Raw genomic sequence first — 16,473 nt, 5'->3', positions numbered from 1 at the left:
GCTGATAAAACAGTGATTTTATCAAAACTACAAGAAACCCAGTAAGTGATTCCCTAATGAGCATATTAAAAATCGTCTGATTTTCCTCCAGAAAATTCGGATGATTTTCATTTGTGTTGTCATCCATATTCTGTATGCCATTCATGTGGCATCTGTGTGTCCATTTTTTACATCAGTGAGATATCCGTATTTATACATAAACAGTTTAAAATGTTCATGATCAAATAAAGATTCCTATGTTAAAGGCAACCTGTCAGGTCCAAAAACGCTATTAAGCAGCAGATATAATGTTAATCTGCAGGGTAATAGCGTTATAGAGGTACCCGACCGCAGTACTGAAAGTGCAGCACCTGGAAGAATATGAACTTTATTTCTCCTGGGAGCCGCCGGCCTTCAGACATGCAGGTGTCAACGGGTGCTTGAGATGCAACAGCGCAGAAGATGAGGACACAGCGTAACTTAACCTAACATTATTACTCTAACACAGTAATTTGAATAATTTGGATACAAAATTAAACAATGTTAGTGGATTATTAGAGTGCAATAATATATTTTACAATTTAAAATGTAAGTCACTTCTTCGGGTAGAATCAGCAGTGACAGTTATAACAATTAAACCCTATCTTACAAGGCACTATACATTTACAATAGATACAAGCATCTCTATTCTATTAATGTGTCCTATGGTGCCTCACAGTCAGCCTTGTACCCTTCACCATCATTACACTGTCATTCTGGTGGTAATTAGAGATGAGCGAACCCGAACTGTAAGGTTTGGGGTTCGTACCAAACACCTAGCATGCGGTGCTGAAATCCTAACACAGACTTCTCCCAGATGTCCATTTTAGTGTTCGGATGGAAAGAGAGAGAAATTCTGTGGAGGTACTCTGCTTCCTTTGGCAGCCCCCTCCGCCCTTACTATGACCATTTTACAGCACCGAAGTTCGGGTCCCTATTGACTTCTATGGGGTTCAGGTGGAGTTCTGGTACCTGAACCGATCTTTGAACTAAAGAACTCTGTTCTTCTGTCGGTTCTAAGGTCACTCGGTTCTTCACTCATTCTGGTTCCGGTTTGGTCACTCGGTTCTTCTCTCAGTTCTGGTTCTGGTAAGGTCACTCAGTTCTTCTCTCAGTTCTGGTTCAGGTCTGGTCACTTGGTTCTCCACTCAGATCTGGTCATTCGATTCTTCACTTGTATCTGGTCACTCGTAATGGAGGATATAAGCCAACCTCGCTGCACCACACGTCTGTACTGTTACAGGTTCAGGCGTTGACTCCCCCATTCACTGCCTTCCTGGGCCTTTTATAATTACTAACTGCAACCCAGCTATTATGTGACCTGGTGTCCCCTCCTATCTCTTCCCCTCAGGAACCAGGCACTTTGTTATACAGTTCCTGCTGATGAAATTCTTTCCACTTTCTCTTGTCCTACAACCTTTGGCCAGTAGCTGGTGGCGCTCACTTGCACTCACATTGTCCACCTACTGACAGAAGCATGCCAAAAGCAATTAAAGTCATCACTCACAGCACAGAGCTGGGACTGCATCCACGTCCTGGCACTGACTGACAGCTGGCTCTCCACTGATGCACTGCAGAGCTGGTTGTCAGTCAGTGCCAGAGCGTGCTTACAGCAACTGCTCTCAGTGCTATGAGTGATGACTTTAATTTCTCCTATAGAGATTGGACCTTGTATTCTCCAGGCGGATAGACTGCCCCCTTCTCTCTTGCAGGGTTTTTTCATGAAACAGCTGTTTACCATACATTTTGTATGGGTCACTTTAAATTTTAATTGCTTCTCAAGACTAAATAAACATAATTCTTTGAATCTTTCCACATAACTAATATCCTGCTTGCCATTTATCAGTTTTGTATGAACTGGTGCCCAAAACTGAACTGGATTTCCAGATGAGGTGGCACTAACACTTTATGTATCAATTCACCTGTCTGTGGGTGCAATGTTATGACCGATCAGTGTATGTAGCTTTTGCCATGTAACATTCTGTATGCATCTATAGTTAGAATAGTAGATATATGTAAATGCTATTATTATGGTAGTAGACATGTCCATTTTTTACAAGTCTGGTTAACCTTACATTATAACTTATTCGCTGGAAAAACATCCCAAAAAATTAAAAGACAAAAATATCTCTCAGAGAGGCAGAGGTATGTGAAATTTGGTGAAATATTTCAGGAGTTTGTGATAGCATTTGGTACTCTGGGACAGTGAAAGTGGCATTACAGATCCCGGATTCAGACGGATGCTCTGGCCAATAATCTAGGTTTTGTGTTAGTGACTTTGTGAACTAACCACTGTTTGTGGAACGTATGGAATGTAAACTTGATCTCCACATGCAGGAAACATGCTCAAGCTGTTGTTACTCACATAAATATGTCTATATCGGCAGAGGAAGTATTTTTCTTAACATCATATTCGTTTGTCTTAGTGTTTTAGTTGTGAAAATTATGTAACACCACAATCATAAACTTGTATGCATTATGATGAAGCACCTATCAATTAAACAGAAGGTTCAGTAATTACAAAACTAAGCAAGGATTAATACTGTCTTGACACCACAAAGGTAGCAGGACACGTCGTCCTAAAGTCTAGATCTAAAGGAAATCTGTCAGCACCTTTCTCTGCTGTCTCACAGGGCAGAATAAGGTGATGACAGATATGATGATTGCAGCATTCTGTGTGTTATGTGTGAGTCCTATAGTTTTGGAATAACTTGCAGATGCAGTGTATGCCTTAGTATTCATGAGCTACGGATAGCCCTGCCCTTCTGCTGCTGATTGACAGCTTTGTCCTTTGTACTGTGCATACAGGGAAAGGTATTAGAGCTTGTGAGCAGGGTTAGCCCACTTCTCATGAATACTAATGACTCCACAGATGCATTGCATTGAGAGGTCTCCATGAGCTCTTTAGTGTAAGTTTCTCAAAAACTACACATAAGCTACATGCACATAGCCATATTTCATGGTTCGAGCATGGACCGTGATGCACTCAGGGCTTACCAACCTGAACTTGGCAGTCTCATAGGCATATACAAGACTGTCAAGTTCGGTCAAGATACCCGCGGACAGTTTGTGCATCATGTACCGTGAGACACGAATGTGAGAATGTAGTCTAAGGGCTTATTCACACGTCCGGTTTTTGTGTACGAGTGCTATCCATTGTTCTTGTATTCTATAAGGCTGTTGACATACATGTCTGATTTTTTCCTTGGACTTAATGGTCTGTGGAAAATATCGGAGACATGTCTGATTTTGGTCAAACGGTCAAATCAAAATCGGTTATGCAAGTCTATTGCTCCGTGAAAAATTAAAACCGCACTCGTATGGTATCACGGACTGTCAGAATGGAGAAGGTGGAAAAATATATTTTTTAATTTCTCCACATATAGATGACCCGTCACACTTGGACCACAGTCTGATTAAAGTCTGATGAACTCTGATCAAAGTTTGATCAGAATAATAGGACAGTTTTTCTTGTACGTGGAAAAATCGGAAGAGTGAATGAGCTCTAGTAGTCAGCACTCTGAAGTCAACAGGGGGGAAGCATAATAAGGTGGTGAAGAATTCTCTTTAAAATTCTCTTTAAAATTGAAGCAATGAACTAACCCACTTGGAAATAAACCAATGGATAGCTATGCAATCCAATCTATCTATGTGATAGATCCATATTCAATAACATATTATATCATTATAACAGTATATACCAATATTGAACAAAAAATGCTATAATACACAAAACCTAAAATAGAAACAAAATGAACATACTGTATACCCTGCTATAAGTAAGTAAAAAGCAAGAAGAAAGGTTAATACTAGAGGCTAGGACAGTCCCGAATGTGTACACCTTGGCACTGGTGGGATGGCTTTCACGCTTTTTTTTTTAAATAAAAAACAGTGTGTACTAAGTACCTCAGATCAGTTGGCGTCGGACATCCAGCATCCATACAGATCGGCTGATATGAGCTCTGGAGGCAGCTGGAGGTAAACACATTGCATAAAGCTGCAATGCACTGCTCCTTTCATGTGCAGAGGCTGGTTGGAGAGACTGGCGCCTGGAAGCCCTACATCCCCTTGAATAGGAGTTGTTCTGCAGTAAACGGCATGGACTCCTGCACGCTGAATGGAGCTGTGCATTGCAGCCCCATTCAATGTGTTTACATCCAGCTGCCGCCCAGCTTATAATGACTAATCGGCGTGGATATCAGGTTCGGACCCCCACTGCTTGGGCAACCCCTTTAACTTTAGTTTTAAGCAGTGATTATTAAATTCACTGATGTTATACCACCACCGATGGTGGTGAGGCACAGCTAAGAAAGGACTTAAACAGAGTTAAGAAGGCCTTTTTCGGGTTGCACAATTTTTTGGCTAGCATTTTATGACCATTTTACTTGCGCTTTCTTTGGTGGTGTTTTATTTTTGAACATTTGTACATGTGCACGTTATATTTTACTGTTGGCTTTCAAACTAACATGTAGGCGCAGAGTTTTTGCAAAAAAAAAAAAGGTAAAATACTTTAAAAAATTCCTTAAAAAATCTGTGCGTAAAACCACGGTTAGTATGACTCTGCAACCCCCTTACTGTATGGCCCAATGAGCAGTTGCACAGATTTCATATATAGTATATGTGACCCTGACCCAGGCATCATTATATTCTGGCTGTTCAGGCCCCAGTAGAAAAAGATTAAGAAACCCTGACTTAGAGGACCCATAAATTGCAGAAATGACATTATTTATATGGGACGCATGATTAATTGATATAACTCAATATCCAATATATCAGAGACACATTAATACCATATGAGCCTGCCAAACGGCAACCATAGGAGGATGACTACATCTACAACCATAGGCATCAATATTACCATACTTATTTTCTTGGCAGGCAAAACCAAGGTAAAAGACACCAATGGTCTACAATGATATGTGATGAGCAGTTCAAACTCCTCATCATGTTCCTTGTATCATGAAGCCTATGTTTCATCTTCTCAGCTTTGGCTTGCTATTTCTAGTTGGTCATAAATAACTGTTTCTAGTGTAAACTCCGGCGACATTATGCAGGTCAGTTCCTCATGAGGTTGCCTCTTTATTCTGCTCTACTTTATGTATACTGCAAAACTGCCAGGGGCAAAACTACAGTGAGTGAAAGGGTTGTAGTCATAATTGGGACCTGGAGTCTAGGGGACCCAAAGGTCCCTTTGGCCCATATGAGAAAACCAGTACTGTTAAAGACCCATAATAGTTGTGGCACTTCTTGGAAATCATGCATTGGGGCCCTTTCATGTTACGCCAAATATTAATTTACTGCATCTTAATAAATGACACATTAGTATGTAAATGAGCTGTTAAGATCTATGGGCCGGACACTGATCTGCATGAGAATCTGCCTCCAGGGGTTATTATACATGAAGGGGGAGTTACCAGTGTGAGACATGTAGTAGCAGCTTTCTGATCTCCTGATCTCACTGCAGAGCTGAGTGTGATTATACCTGACTCATCTGCAGGTTCCTCTCAGCTTCAGCTTCCATCTCACAGGCAGACAGGGTTGTAATATTGTTACAATACAGCATAGCTCAGGGAAGCAAAAAGTGTGTTTACAAGACAAATTTCATTTCTCCTATTTTGTGTTAGTTACTTGTCTCACACTGGTAACGCACCCTTTCATTTAAATTAATTTCTCATACAGATCAGTAGCCCATAGCCCTGAACAGCTCATTTACATATATGAAAAACATGAATTTCTCTGGAATAGGACATCAGATCACAGATATCAAGGTATCATGTTATTCAGCCTCCTATGACCTACATGCCCATATAGACGGCTTAGGAGGGTTGATCCTACTGACAGATTCGCTTTAGCCTATTCTGCAGCAAGTAATAAATGATGCAACAAAAAGTCTATTGAACATACAACGCCAAATTTCTAATAAAACACATCAACAAAAATGAGTTTTAGTCTCAAATATATGTATTTAAAGAGGACTTGTGAAAAAGTTAAAAGCGGACAGATTTTGCTCTTAGTTTATTTCTGCTGCTCCCATAAGTATGCCACATTTTTTTAAAAAAATCTGCAGTTTCAGATATATGAGAATTTTTATTAAGTGCTAATTTTTATGGTCTTTCCAAGGGGGCGTGGTATGCAGGGTAAATATGCAGAGCAGTCTAAAGACCAGCACCTAGACAATCCTGTAAGCCACAACCCCTCACTAAAGACCACAAAAATTAGCACCAAGTAAAAAGGCCCATATCTTTGGGGCTGTATGGCAGATTTTAAAAAATAAAATAATAATATTAAAAAAAGATTACTCAGGGGAACAGTGGGAGTAAGAGCAATAACTGGCTACTTTTTACTTGGTGACTGGTCCTCCTTAAAGTGAACCTGACAGCTGATACAAGCTGCACCATATTTTATATGCGCATGTAGGCAGAGACCGGTCAATCCAGGGCAGCAGGCGGGGAGCAGTTGCAAGCGACCTGCCTGTCTGACTAGTCTGTAGCGCTGCTTGGTCCCTGATGTCTTTTAAAGCATATTTTTCTCTGAAATGCCACATAGAGGTGCATCTCACAAAATTAGAATATCATTAAAAAATGTATTTCTTTCAGTTCTTCAATACAAAAAAGTGAAACTCATATATTATATAGAGCCATTACAAACAGAGTGATCTATTTCAAGTGATTATTTCTGTTAATGTTGATGATTATGGCTTACAGCCAATGAAAACACAAAAGTCATTATCTCAGTAAATTAGAATACTTTATAACAACAGCTTGAAAAATGTTTTTAAAATCCGAAACGTTGGCCTACTGAAATGTATGTTCAGTAAATGCACTCAATACTTGGTCGGGGCTCCTTTTACATCAATTACTGCATCAATGCAGCGTGGTATGGAGGTGATCAGCCTGTGGCACTGCTGAGGTGTTATGGAAGCCCAGGTTGCTTTGATAGCAGCCTTCAGCTCGTCTGCATTGTTGGGTCAGGTGTCTCTCATCTTCCTCTTGACAATACCCCACAGATTCTCTATGGGGTTAAGTTCAGGCGAGTTTGCTGGCCAATCAAGCACAGTGATACTGTTGTGTGTAAACCAGGTATTGGTACTTTTGGCAGTGTGGACAGGTGCCAAGTCCTGCTGGAGAATGAAATTTCCTTCTCCAAAAAGCTTGTCGGCAGAGGGAAGCATGAAGTGCTCTAAAATTTCCTGGTAGACGGCTGCACTGACTTTGGTCTTGATAAAACACAGTGGACCTACACCAGCAGATGACATGGCTCCCCAAACCATCACTGATTGTGGAAACTTCACACTAGACCTCAAGCAGCTTGGACTGTGCGCCTCTCCACTCTTCCTCCAGACTCTGGGACCTTGTGGAGTGTGTCAGTAACTGCCTTCTGGACATCTGTCAAGTCAGCAGTCTTCCCCATGATTGTGGAGCCTACTGAAACAGACTAAGGGACCTTTTTAAACACTTCAGAAGCCTTTGCAGGTGTTTTTTGTTAATTATTTTAATTGACTGAGATAATGACTTTTGTGTTTTCATTGGCTGTAAGCCATAATCATCAACAGTTTCACTTTTTGTATTGAAGAACTGAAATAAATTCACTTTTTGATGATATTCTAATTTAGTGAGATGCATCTGTACTTGGGTGAGATAACACAGCCAATGCCTAGTACATGCTGCACATAGATAGGGCAGCATGTGTAAGCTGTTAGGTTCACTTTAAGTTAAAAAAAATGTCCTTAAAGGTACACAACCTCTATAATGGAATTATTCTTTAAACTGCATAACATTAAAAATATTGGGGTACTGTATAATTCTTGGCATTTTGTGTCAATATTTATATAGTCTTTGATTCACTATTTCTTTATAATATAGTTTAAAGCCTTTGTTGCACCAAAGAGATGTTTGCAAGTGTGTCACCCCAGTGCCAAAAATATTAAAGGCTGTGTCTGAGAGCAGGAGGGAGGTTCCCTGGTCAGGGACCATTAGCATGCAGCACCTCCTGTCCCAGGCCAGTAGGGGGAGCAGGCTGCCCCTATAAAAGCTGGAACTGAGGGCAGGGTTAGGGAGACCAGGACCCACTTCTGAAGCATCCAGAAGGGTTCCCAGAGGAAAGGGACAGGTCAGCAGCAGCTGAGGAGTCCGGGAGGCAGAGGAGGAACAGCAAGCCAGGGACAGAGGCGACGAGAGCCGGTCCTGGCTGAGAGAGAACTACACAACCGGACACTGGGGTCCGAGGCTGTCAGGGTTGCAAGCCCGGCAGCAGATAACCAACCCGCGAGGGATTTCAGGTCCCTTGGCCTGAGAAGCCTGGAGGCTCCGCCACACAGAGGGACCGGTACAGCACGAAGAAGCAACAGGTACCTAAGGCCCGAGTCGCAAGCCATATGGACGTAGTACACGGCCAGCTCAGGGACGTGGGCTATTACACCACGAAATGGGGGATAGTCAGCAAGGGCAGAGAGAGAACGGTAGGCCTTCACACTCACCCTGATTAGTGGGGCTCGCCCGAATGCTCTCAGATACCCAGGCCCATTCCTACCCTGTACTCCTGTTGGGTCATTAGTACTAACTACAATTAAGACCCTGGACTGTTTGAAGCAGACTCTGAACCCTTATTATTGCGGCCTGCACCATCACCCCCAGCATCCTATTACACTGCCCTGAGGCTACACTCTTCCCGTGGGGAGCTATCCTATCCATGTGCTGCACACCAACATCAGCCTCAGCGGTCTGCCTTGCAGCGGCGGGCATCCCTGACCGCAATCCACGGGTGGCGCAGTCGGAATTCAAAACCCTACAAATAGACTGCCACAGCATTTGGTCTGACCACCCTGAGCCACGGGATTGGGTTGCCACTACTACCCCCATCATCGCACTGAAGCCCAGTTCCGGGTGCCCCACGGCCCAGGGGGCGAGTCACAAGTATTCCAGTGACTGCTTTCTTCATCATAAGGTTGAAACATGTAGCTATGCGTCCGGCGCCCCTGCACGCTGTCCCCTTCTCCCAGCGTGCACGCAGCCTTGTGTGTCAGCGGTGTGCCTATTGCACTCGTGCAAGCTCTCCAGTTCTTAAAGGGGCAGCGCGTGCACATGGCAAAATGCACCCAGCTGTCAGCTGGGAGGCATTTTGATATGCATTCACCTGCAAGGTGTATCCCAGGCAATAGCAAACATCTTGACACCTTGAGAGATATCTTGTATAAAAGGCACTCTCCCCAATAGGGAGATGCCTGAGCAACCACTAAACCACTATAGTTTAGTAGGTGTGTGCAACTGTATGTTGTCAGGTCTCCCGTCCCTTGCCCATTACAGTTATTCCATGTCCGGTCTCCTGTGTCCTTTTTCCTGTGTCCCGTAGTCCAGTCCAGTCCTTATCCTGTAACCGCTCTGCCACCCTGAGGGCTGAGTAACCAAGCCAGAGCCCTGAACCTGAAGCTGCATCTGTGGTATCTGTACTCCATGGCCGCATCGGCGGTATCTGTCTGTTACCCGAGACCAGTGAGTCTGAAGTTGTCCCAAGTGGCTGTCCTGTCTGAACTTGTCCCAAGTGGCCGTTCTACTTCATAGTATGGTCTCTGCCCTTTGGGGTCTGAAGCTACTGCCGGATGCGCCCTGGAGTGGTACCTGGCAGCTCACCACTAGAGGCCCCAGTGAACACCAAGGTAGCTTCCTAGTCATGCCCCTCCAGGGTAAGTCCAGTCTGTGGCACAGAGGGTCCACAAACCACGTGCACCACCTTAAAGTGTGACAAAACATAAGCAGTTGTAAAAATAAAAAATCTGATTAATAGCTATATATTATTATATATAGACTGGAAACTTGTGAGAATTTAGAGAAGTTGTGCAGAATATATATAGTGAGGTCCAGAAAAATTTGGGCTACAGCACAAGCTTGACATTTTAACTGTTTACCAAAACATATTGAAGGTACATTTATATAAAGGATTGTGGACTTAAAGTGCAGACTCTCAGCTTTAATTTGGGTGTATTCCCATCCTAATTGGAGTAAGGGTTTAGGAATTACAGCTCTTTAATATGTAGCTGCCTCTTTTTATAGGGACCATAAGAAACTGGACAATTATTTCAAAAGCTCTTTTATGGGCTGCATGGGCTTTTCTCTTGTTGATTCATCATCAGTTAAGCAGGTAAAAGGTTTGGAGCTGATCCTAGTTGTGGCATTTGCATTTGGAAGCTATTGCAGTGAACACACAACATTCGGTCAACGACTGAATAAGAAGAAATCCATCAGAGGGATAGCAGAAATGTTAGGAGTGGCCAAATCAACAGTTTGGTACATTCTGCAAGAAAACCGAGTGCACTGGTGTGCTTGGGAACTCAAAAAGGCCCGAAAGTTCATGGAAGACAACAGTGGTAGATGAACGCAGAATCCTTTCCATGGTGAAGAAAAACCCCTTCACAACATCCATACAAGTGAAGAATACTCTCCAGGAAGTAGGTGTTTCAGTATCTAAGTCTGCCATAAAGAGAAGACTTCATGAGAGCAAATACAGAGGGTTCACCACAAGGTGCAAACCATTAATCAGCCTAGAAAAGCCAGATTAGACTTTACCAAAAAGCATCAAAGAAGCCAGCCCAGTTCAGGAAAAGCATTCTTTGGACAGATGAAACTAAGATCAACCTGTATCAGAATGATGGGAAGAAGAAAGGATGGAGAAGCCTTGGAAACGGCTCATAATCCAAAGCATACCACATCCTCTGTAAAACATGGTGGAGGCAGTGTGTTGGCATGGGCATGCATGGCTTCCAATGGCACTAGGTCACTAGTATTTATTGATGATGTGACTGAAGACAGAAGCAGCCAGATGAATAACAAGCAATGACTGAAGTTAGCAGCATTAAATACCTAGCAAAGCATCACAAAGAAGGATGCTCAGCATTTGGTGACATCCATGGCTTCCAGACGTTGGGCAGTCATTACCTGCAAAGGATTCTCTACAAAGAATTAAAAATGAACATTTTATTTAAGGTAAAGTTAATTTGTCCAATTAATTGTGAGCCCCTGAAATGAGGAGGCTTTGTAGAAACATGGTTGCAAATTCTAAATGTTTCACAGACAGGATATTTTTGTTCAACCCCTTTAATTAAATCTTAAAGTCTACACTTCAATTGCATCTCAGTTGCTTTACTTTAAATAAAAAATATTGGCATGAGAGCCCAAATCATGAAGATTCGGTCACTGCCCAAATATTTCTGGACCTAACTGTATAAGGGTGTTCTAGAACTGAAAATTGCTGTTCCATACTAAGGACACAGAACATTGCAGGTTAATTAAATATATTCACTAAATTACCAATTGTGTTTAAATTTGGTTATGTACCAGGCACACTTGAATTTTAAACTAAATTTTAAGAAAGTATGATAAAGTTCTCTCAATACAGTTTTCAATATGTGTTGCAGTTACATATTTCATCACAATTGGTTATTCTGGCATAATCATTATAAAGTACAACTACATCTTACATGGGTAATTTGGATCAATATAACAAGTTATAATCTAGTCACAGGATAGTTGATTACTATTAGATTGGTGGGGTTTCAACCCCTGAGATCCCATCAATTTCAGAACGTCAGACTTGCCCCCCATATATGAATAAAGTGGCGATCACAACCTCATGCTCACGCTCAATTCAATCTCTATGGGACTACCGGAGATAGCCACGTGCTATGTTCAGCTATATTCTTCAGTCCTAAAGACTTTGAATGGAGCAGCACAACTAGGTGACCTTTTTTCCATTCAAACAGGTGACACAAATTCCCCTTTCTGGAGATCAATGGGACATCTAACAGATTGGCTCCCATTATACTTCTACATAACTCCAAGTTGATACATATAAATACATTAGAAAAAAATGTGGTTTGTTCCCTTTCATGCCGTATTACAAAGATAATCTCCACCACAGGCAAAACTCAGTTAAACTGTAAGGTATTTTTAACAACTTAATAATAGAAAACAATCTAAGAGTCTATATATATTTTTTAAAATTGGGAAGAGGATCAGTTGTTTAAAGGGGTTTTCACTCTATGTGACTGCAGATTGCTAAATCATGACAGTGTGTAATGCGCACACTGTCACGATTCCTTTGTATTCCTCATGAGAGAAAACACTATTGTTTGACCCTAGCCTGAGGCTAGGGTCACACAGGCCGTAGATTCTCACATCCAAGAGAACCAGGCCAATTATGCAAATAACACTCTGATCAAACTCTGATCAGAGTGTCAGCATAGTGTGATCCAATTCTCTTGGATTAGAGAATCGGAGTACACTGTGAGACGGTGGAGAGCAAAATTTTTCCATCTTCTCCATTTTGTGAGTGCACGGAAATCGGTCTGCACTCAGATGTCATCCGAGTGCAGGGTGAGCAACCCTAAGAGTAAGTCGTCTGCAGCTATCACAGGATGCAGCAGTAATCATCAATGAGAACACATGGAGCTTCAGTGGCAGACAGATAGAAAAGTGCCCAAGAACAGTATATGGGCCCTTTGCAGTTCAATAGTTCTGTCTATGGCAGAAGCTGCTTGCTGCTTTGGAGGTGGTAGTGGCCCCCTTACCTCTTGGGCCCTTGTGCAGCTGCACAGGTTGCAATAATGATTTATTCTCCCCTGTGGAGCTAGCCATTCCTTATGCACATGTACCTACAATGCATTATGCACAATACTAATGAAGAGGTAATAAGGCTGCCCAAAATAATAAAGTGACAGAGGCAAGTCAGCAAGGCTCAGCATGTGTAACTTTTACGACGCATAACGTACACAAATAAAACTCTCTGGCTTTTTTTAGTTTTTCTTTTTTTTGCATTGGAACAGGCCCAAGAGCTTTGCATTGGATAGTCGATAGATGTTAGTCCTTCTGTTTATGCAGAAGAATGTCAGCCATATGATTATAGGAGACTGGAATGCACTGTAAGTGTCCCTCATCTCTGAAGAAAGAAAGTGCAGTCAGTGTGAAGAACACCTATTCAAGCAGGTGACATATGGTATTTAGCGATGTAGTTGGGAGATAAGTTCAGCTAATAGTGTGGCTGGTGGCAGTTTGTGTATATATGGTCACAGTCCTATGAAAAGTCTGCTGGGGTCAGCTGCAGTCACTTCTACTATGAGATTCCGGGCTATGTCTAGCTCTGACGTCCTAGGGCTCATTTATCAATAGTGTTGCATGCCTGACAGGTTCTTTTTTGTTATGTCGCATGTCACTTGTTAAATTGGGAACCCGTGAATCACTTGTAGACAATAGAAGGCAGTAGATCAGGTCTTATCTGTATATTCCCTATTTCATAATTGCACCATTTTAGTTCATATGATAGATTAATACACAAGTTGTCTATGCAAATGCTTCATTCCTAATTGTTGGAATATCATAAAACCACTGTCATACATGCTCCATATTACATACTAGAATCAGAACCCTTCAAGAAAAAGATTGTGTGAAATGTTACTTTGCCTGGAGACGATGAAATTGGCATTTGAAGTGATTGAAATACTGTATGATGAAACATATTATGGCATTTGCCCTTTACAGATCACTGGAAGGGATAGAGCAGTAAGCCAGTATTATTTATGATCCCTGAATCTTTGCCTTTAAGGTATGTGTATGTCATTCAGCTGACATGGCAAGAGGGGTGACGTCTTGACATTTACACGGTGCCCTGAAGGGAAAACAAATATGTACAGCAGGGGTGTTCTAAATAAGATGGAGCAAAATGTGTCAGCGTGACAAGGTAACATTTCATCTAAGTAGCAAAAATTCTCATTGTGGTACAATACAGATGGACAGAGCTGACTTTCCCATTGCAGTTCGTCTAGTCAGCAACCTGATAGCTCACTAAATTGCTACGGCTTACCTGAAAAACCAGGAATACTCAACACAAAACATCATGACTACCTCAACTCTGCTGCACCTACATATGTCTTCACATTACCTGCATGAGCACGTCTAGTCGAAAGACTTGCCATGAGATCCATGTAATGTATGACAATATACCGTAGCAATGATGAGTTTGAGGTCTGCATTTATAATATATATACCTGCAGTCCTATGCAAATCCACTTGCACCCATGGGCAAACTTTGTTCTATAGCTGAGAAACTCAGCACTGCTACATATGTACTGCTGAAAGTGTTTCAGAAAAAGAGATGTCAGATGTCTAAATGACCATACCCAAATCTTCATGGGTACCAAACAGAATGATGAGCTGCCTACAAGTAAGAGGACCAGAGGTATGAAGAAGGCAGGCAAACAAGACAGTACACATCACAATTCTTACTTGGCTTGGAGCATACAGCAATGAAGAGGTAATGAGGAAGATAACTGTGGTCATCTTGATCCTGGCATGTGGTCCACCTGGTGATGCCATGCTGACCTATGTTGCATCTTGTTCCAGATGCCCTAAAGTATTTGCTCCAGGTCCTGCAGCTGAGATGGGCTGTAACTCAGCAGTCATCCAAAGTTTCCCTGTACTTGTAGCTCAGGACAGGTAGGCACAGCACTGCAGCACACAGCCACACATTATTCCTGCAAGCTGCTGCTCTCTTCCCTGCTGCTGACAGAGTGTTCATTCCTTGCAGAGGGAATGAGGGAGGAGCATTCATTACAACACTCACACACACACACATACACTTGCACAAGCACATATTAAAGCCACAGAGCACCATGCCACATAGTATGGCACATACTGCCTTTAGGCTGTTCACTAGTGTTGGGCTGTTCTACATTCTACAATGAATCATGTCTCTAAGTGTAAATATTGTGGAAATCTAGTGATACAATGTGTTCTGTGTCACTGCGCCCTGTCTGGTTACAGCTGTCACTAGTACTGTTCTGTCATTTATATGGATCTCCCATCAGACCCCATACTGCAGATTTGAGTGGACTTTTAACAGATTATAGAACATTAACTTCTTAACCCATTCACCCCCGGGCGAGTTTCCGTGTTTTTTTTCTTTTTCATTTTTTCCTCCCCTTTTTCCAAGAGACATAACTTTTTTTATTTTTCCTTCCTCACAGCCTTGTTTTTTGCTGGACGACTTGTACTCTTGAATGACACCATTCATTTTATCATATGATACTTGAAAGCGGGAGAAAAAAACTCCAAGTGTGTTGATATTGCAAAAAAGTGCAATTCCACAATTGTTCTTAGTTTTTTTATATTTACCATGTTCACTATATGACAAAACTGACCTGGCAATGTGACTCCCCAGATCAATACGAGGATATTAAACATGTATAGTTTTTTTTTTTTTTTATTTAAGTGAAAAAAATTGGAAATTTGTAAGAAAAAAAATGTATTTTATCACCATTTTGCAAGACTCGTAGCGTTTTCATTTTTCGGGATATGGAGCTGTGTGAGGACTTATTTATTTGCACTCTGAGCTGAAATTTTTACAGATACCATTTTGGGGTAGATACGATATTTTGATCTCCTCTTATTGTATTTTATTACAATGTTGCCGTGGTCAAAAAATGTAATTCTGGCATTTGGAATTTGGAATCATTACGCCATTTACCAATCAAATTAATTTACTTCATATTTTGATAGATCGGTGTTTTACGAATGCAGCAATTCCAAATAAGTATTTTGGTTTTTTTAATTATTTTATTTTTAATGGTGCAAAATGGGGGTGATTTGAAATTTTGTATTTTTTTATTGTTTTCATATTTTTTAAAACTTTTTTTCATTTTTTTACTGTATTTAGTAGACCTTTTAGGGGACTTGAAGCTGCAGTCATCTGATCGCTTGTGCTATATAAAGTAGCGCATCAACATAAGCACTGCTATGTATAGCTAAAATCATAATATCCTATGAATACCAACCACGGGCCGGCGTTCAAAGGAGGATTGCAATGACAGGCACGGGGCTCATCAGCCGACGGAGGGGGGGGGGGGTCTGTCATGGCAACCCATCAGCACCCCATAATCACATCATGGGCACGATGATGGGCGGGTAGAATGATGCGTGCCCTGCTGGCGCTCGTTAAATGCCGCTATCAGAGATTAACAGTGGCATTTAACAGATTAACAGCTGCGGACAGAGCGGACACCAGCGGTTGTTAAAGGCACATGATGACTGATTAAGTCAGCCATCATGTGCGGGGAAAGATGCAGGCTCAATGTACAAGCCCGCATCAAAGTCAGGGACGCTAATTTTTACATACATGTACGTCAAAACTCGTGAAGGGGTTAAAATCCACCTTTTTATGCAACAGAATTGTACATACAAAGCATTTATTGTGTACATTTCATTTATTTGAAATAATTTTTTAGATATGGAACAGATAGACAAATTTACTGTATTGTAAATGGTTGATTCACTAAAAAGGTTCAAGGAGGGCTTCCTAGTAAAATATATTAAAGGATATCGGTAGAGATGAGCTAATAAGTTTGAGAGGAATTGAATTATACTTGAATGTTACATAAGCCATATTTGCCAAAATGAGCATTTTTTGTAGTTC

The 16,473-nt window shown here is 41.6% G+C and overlaps 1 protein-coding gene across 2 annotated transcripts in view; it reads right to left on the bottom strand.

Annotated features, from left to right (window-relative positions):
* ADAMTSL1 (ADAMTS like 1) overlaps nt 1-14,572 on the bottom strand; it is a 1,187,598-nt gene extending 1,173,026 nt beyond the window's left edge. For both annotated transcript variants that reach the window (XM_073665475.1, XM_073665465.1), the window contains exon 1: nt 14,289-14,572. In XM_073665475.1, the coding sequence (XP_073521576.1) occupies nt 14,289-14,378 (90 nt within the window). In that variant the 5' untranslated portion in view covers nt 14,379-14,572. The remainder of the gene's footprint in view (nt 1-14,288) is intronic.
* Between the last annotated feature and the right edge of the window lie 1,901 nt (nt 14,573-16,473).

This window comes from Phyllobates terribilis, unplaced genomic scaffold (assembly GCF_046119375.1).
Source record: "Phyllobates terribilis strain yellow unplaced genomic scaffold, ASM4611937v1 Scaffold_1__5_contigs__length_1240528914, whole genome shotgun sequence".
NCBI classification, from domain to species: Eukaryota; Metazoa; Chordata; class Amphibia; order Anura; family Dendrobatidae; genus Phyllobates; species Phyllobates terribilis.
This window is presented reverse-complemented; position numbering and strand designations above follow the sequence as displayed.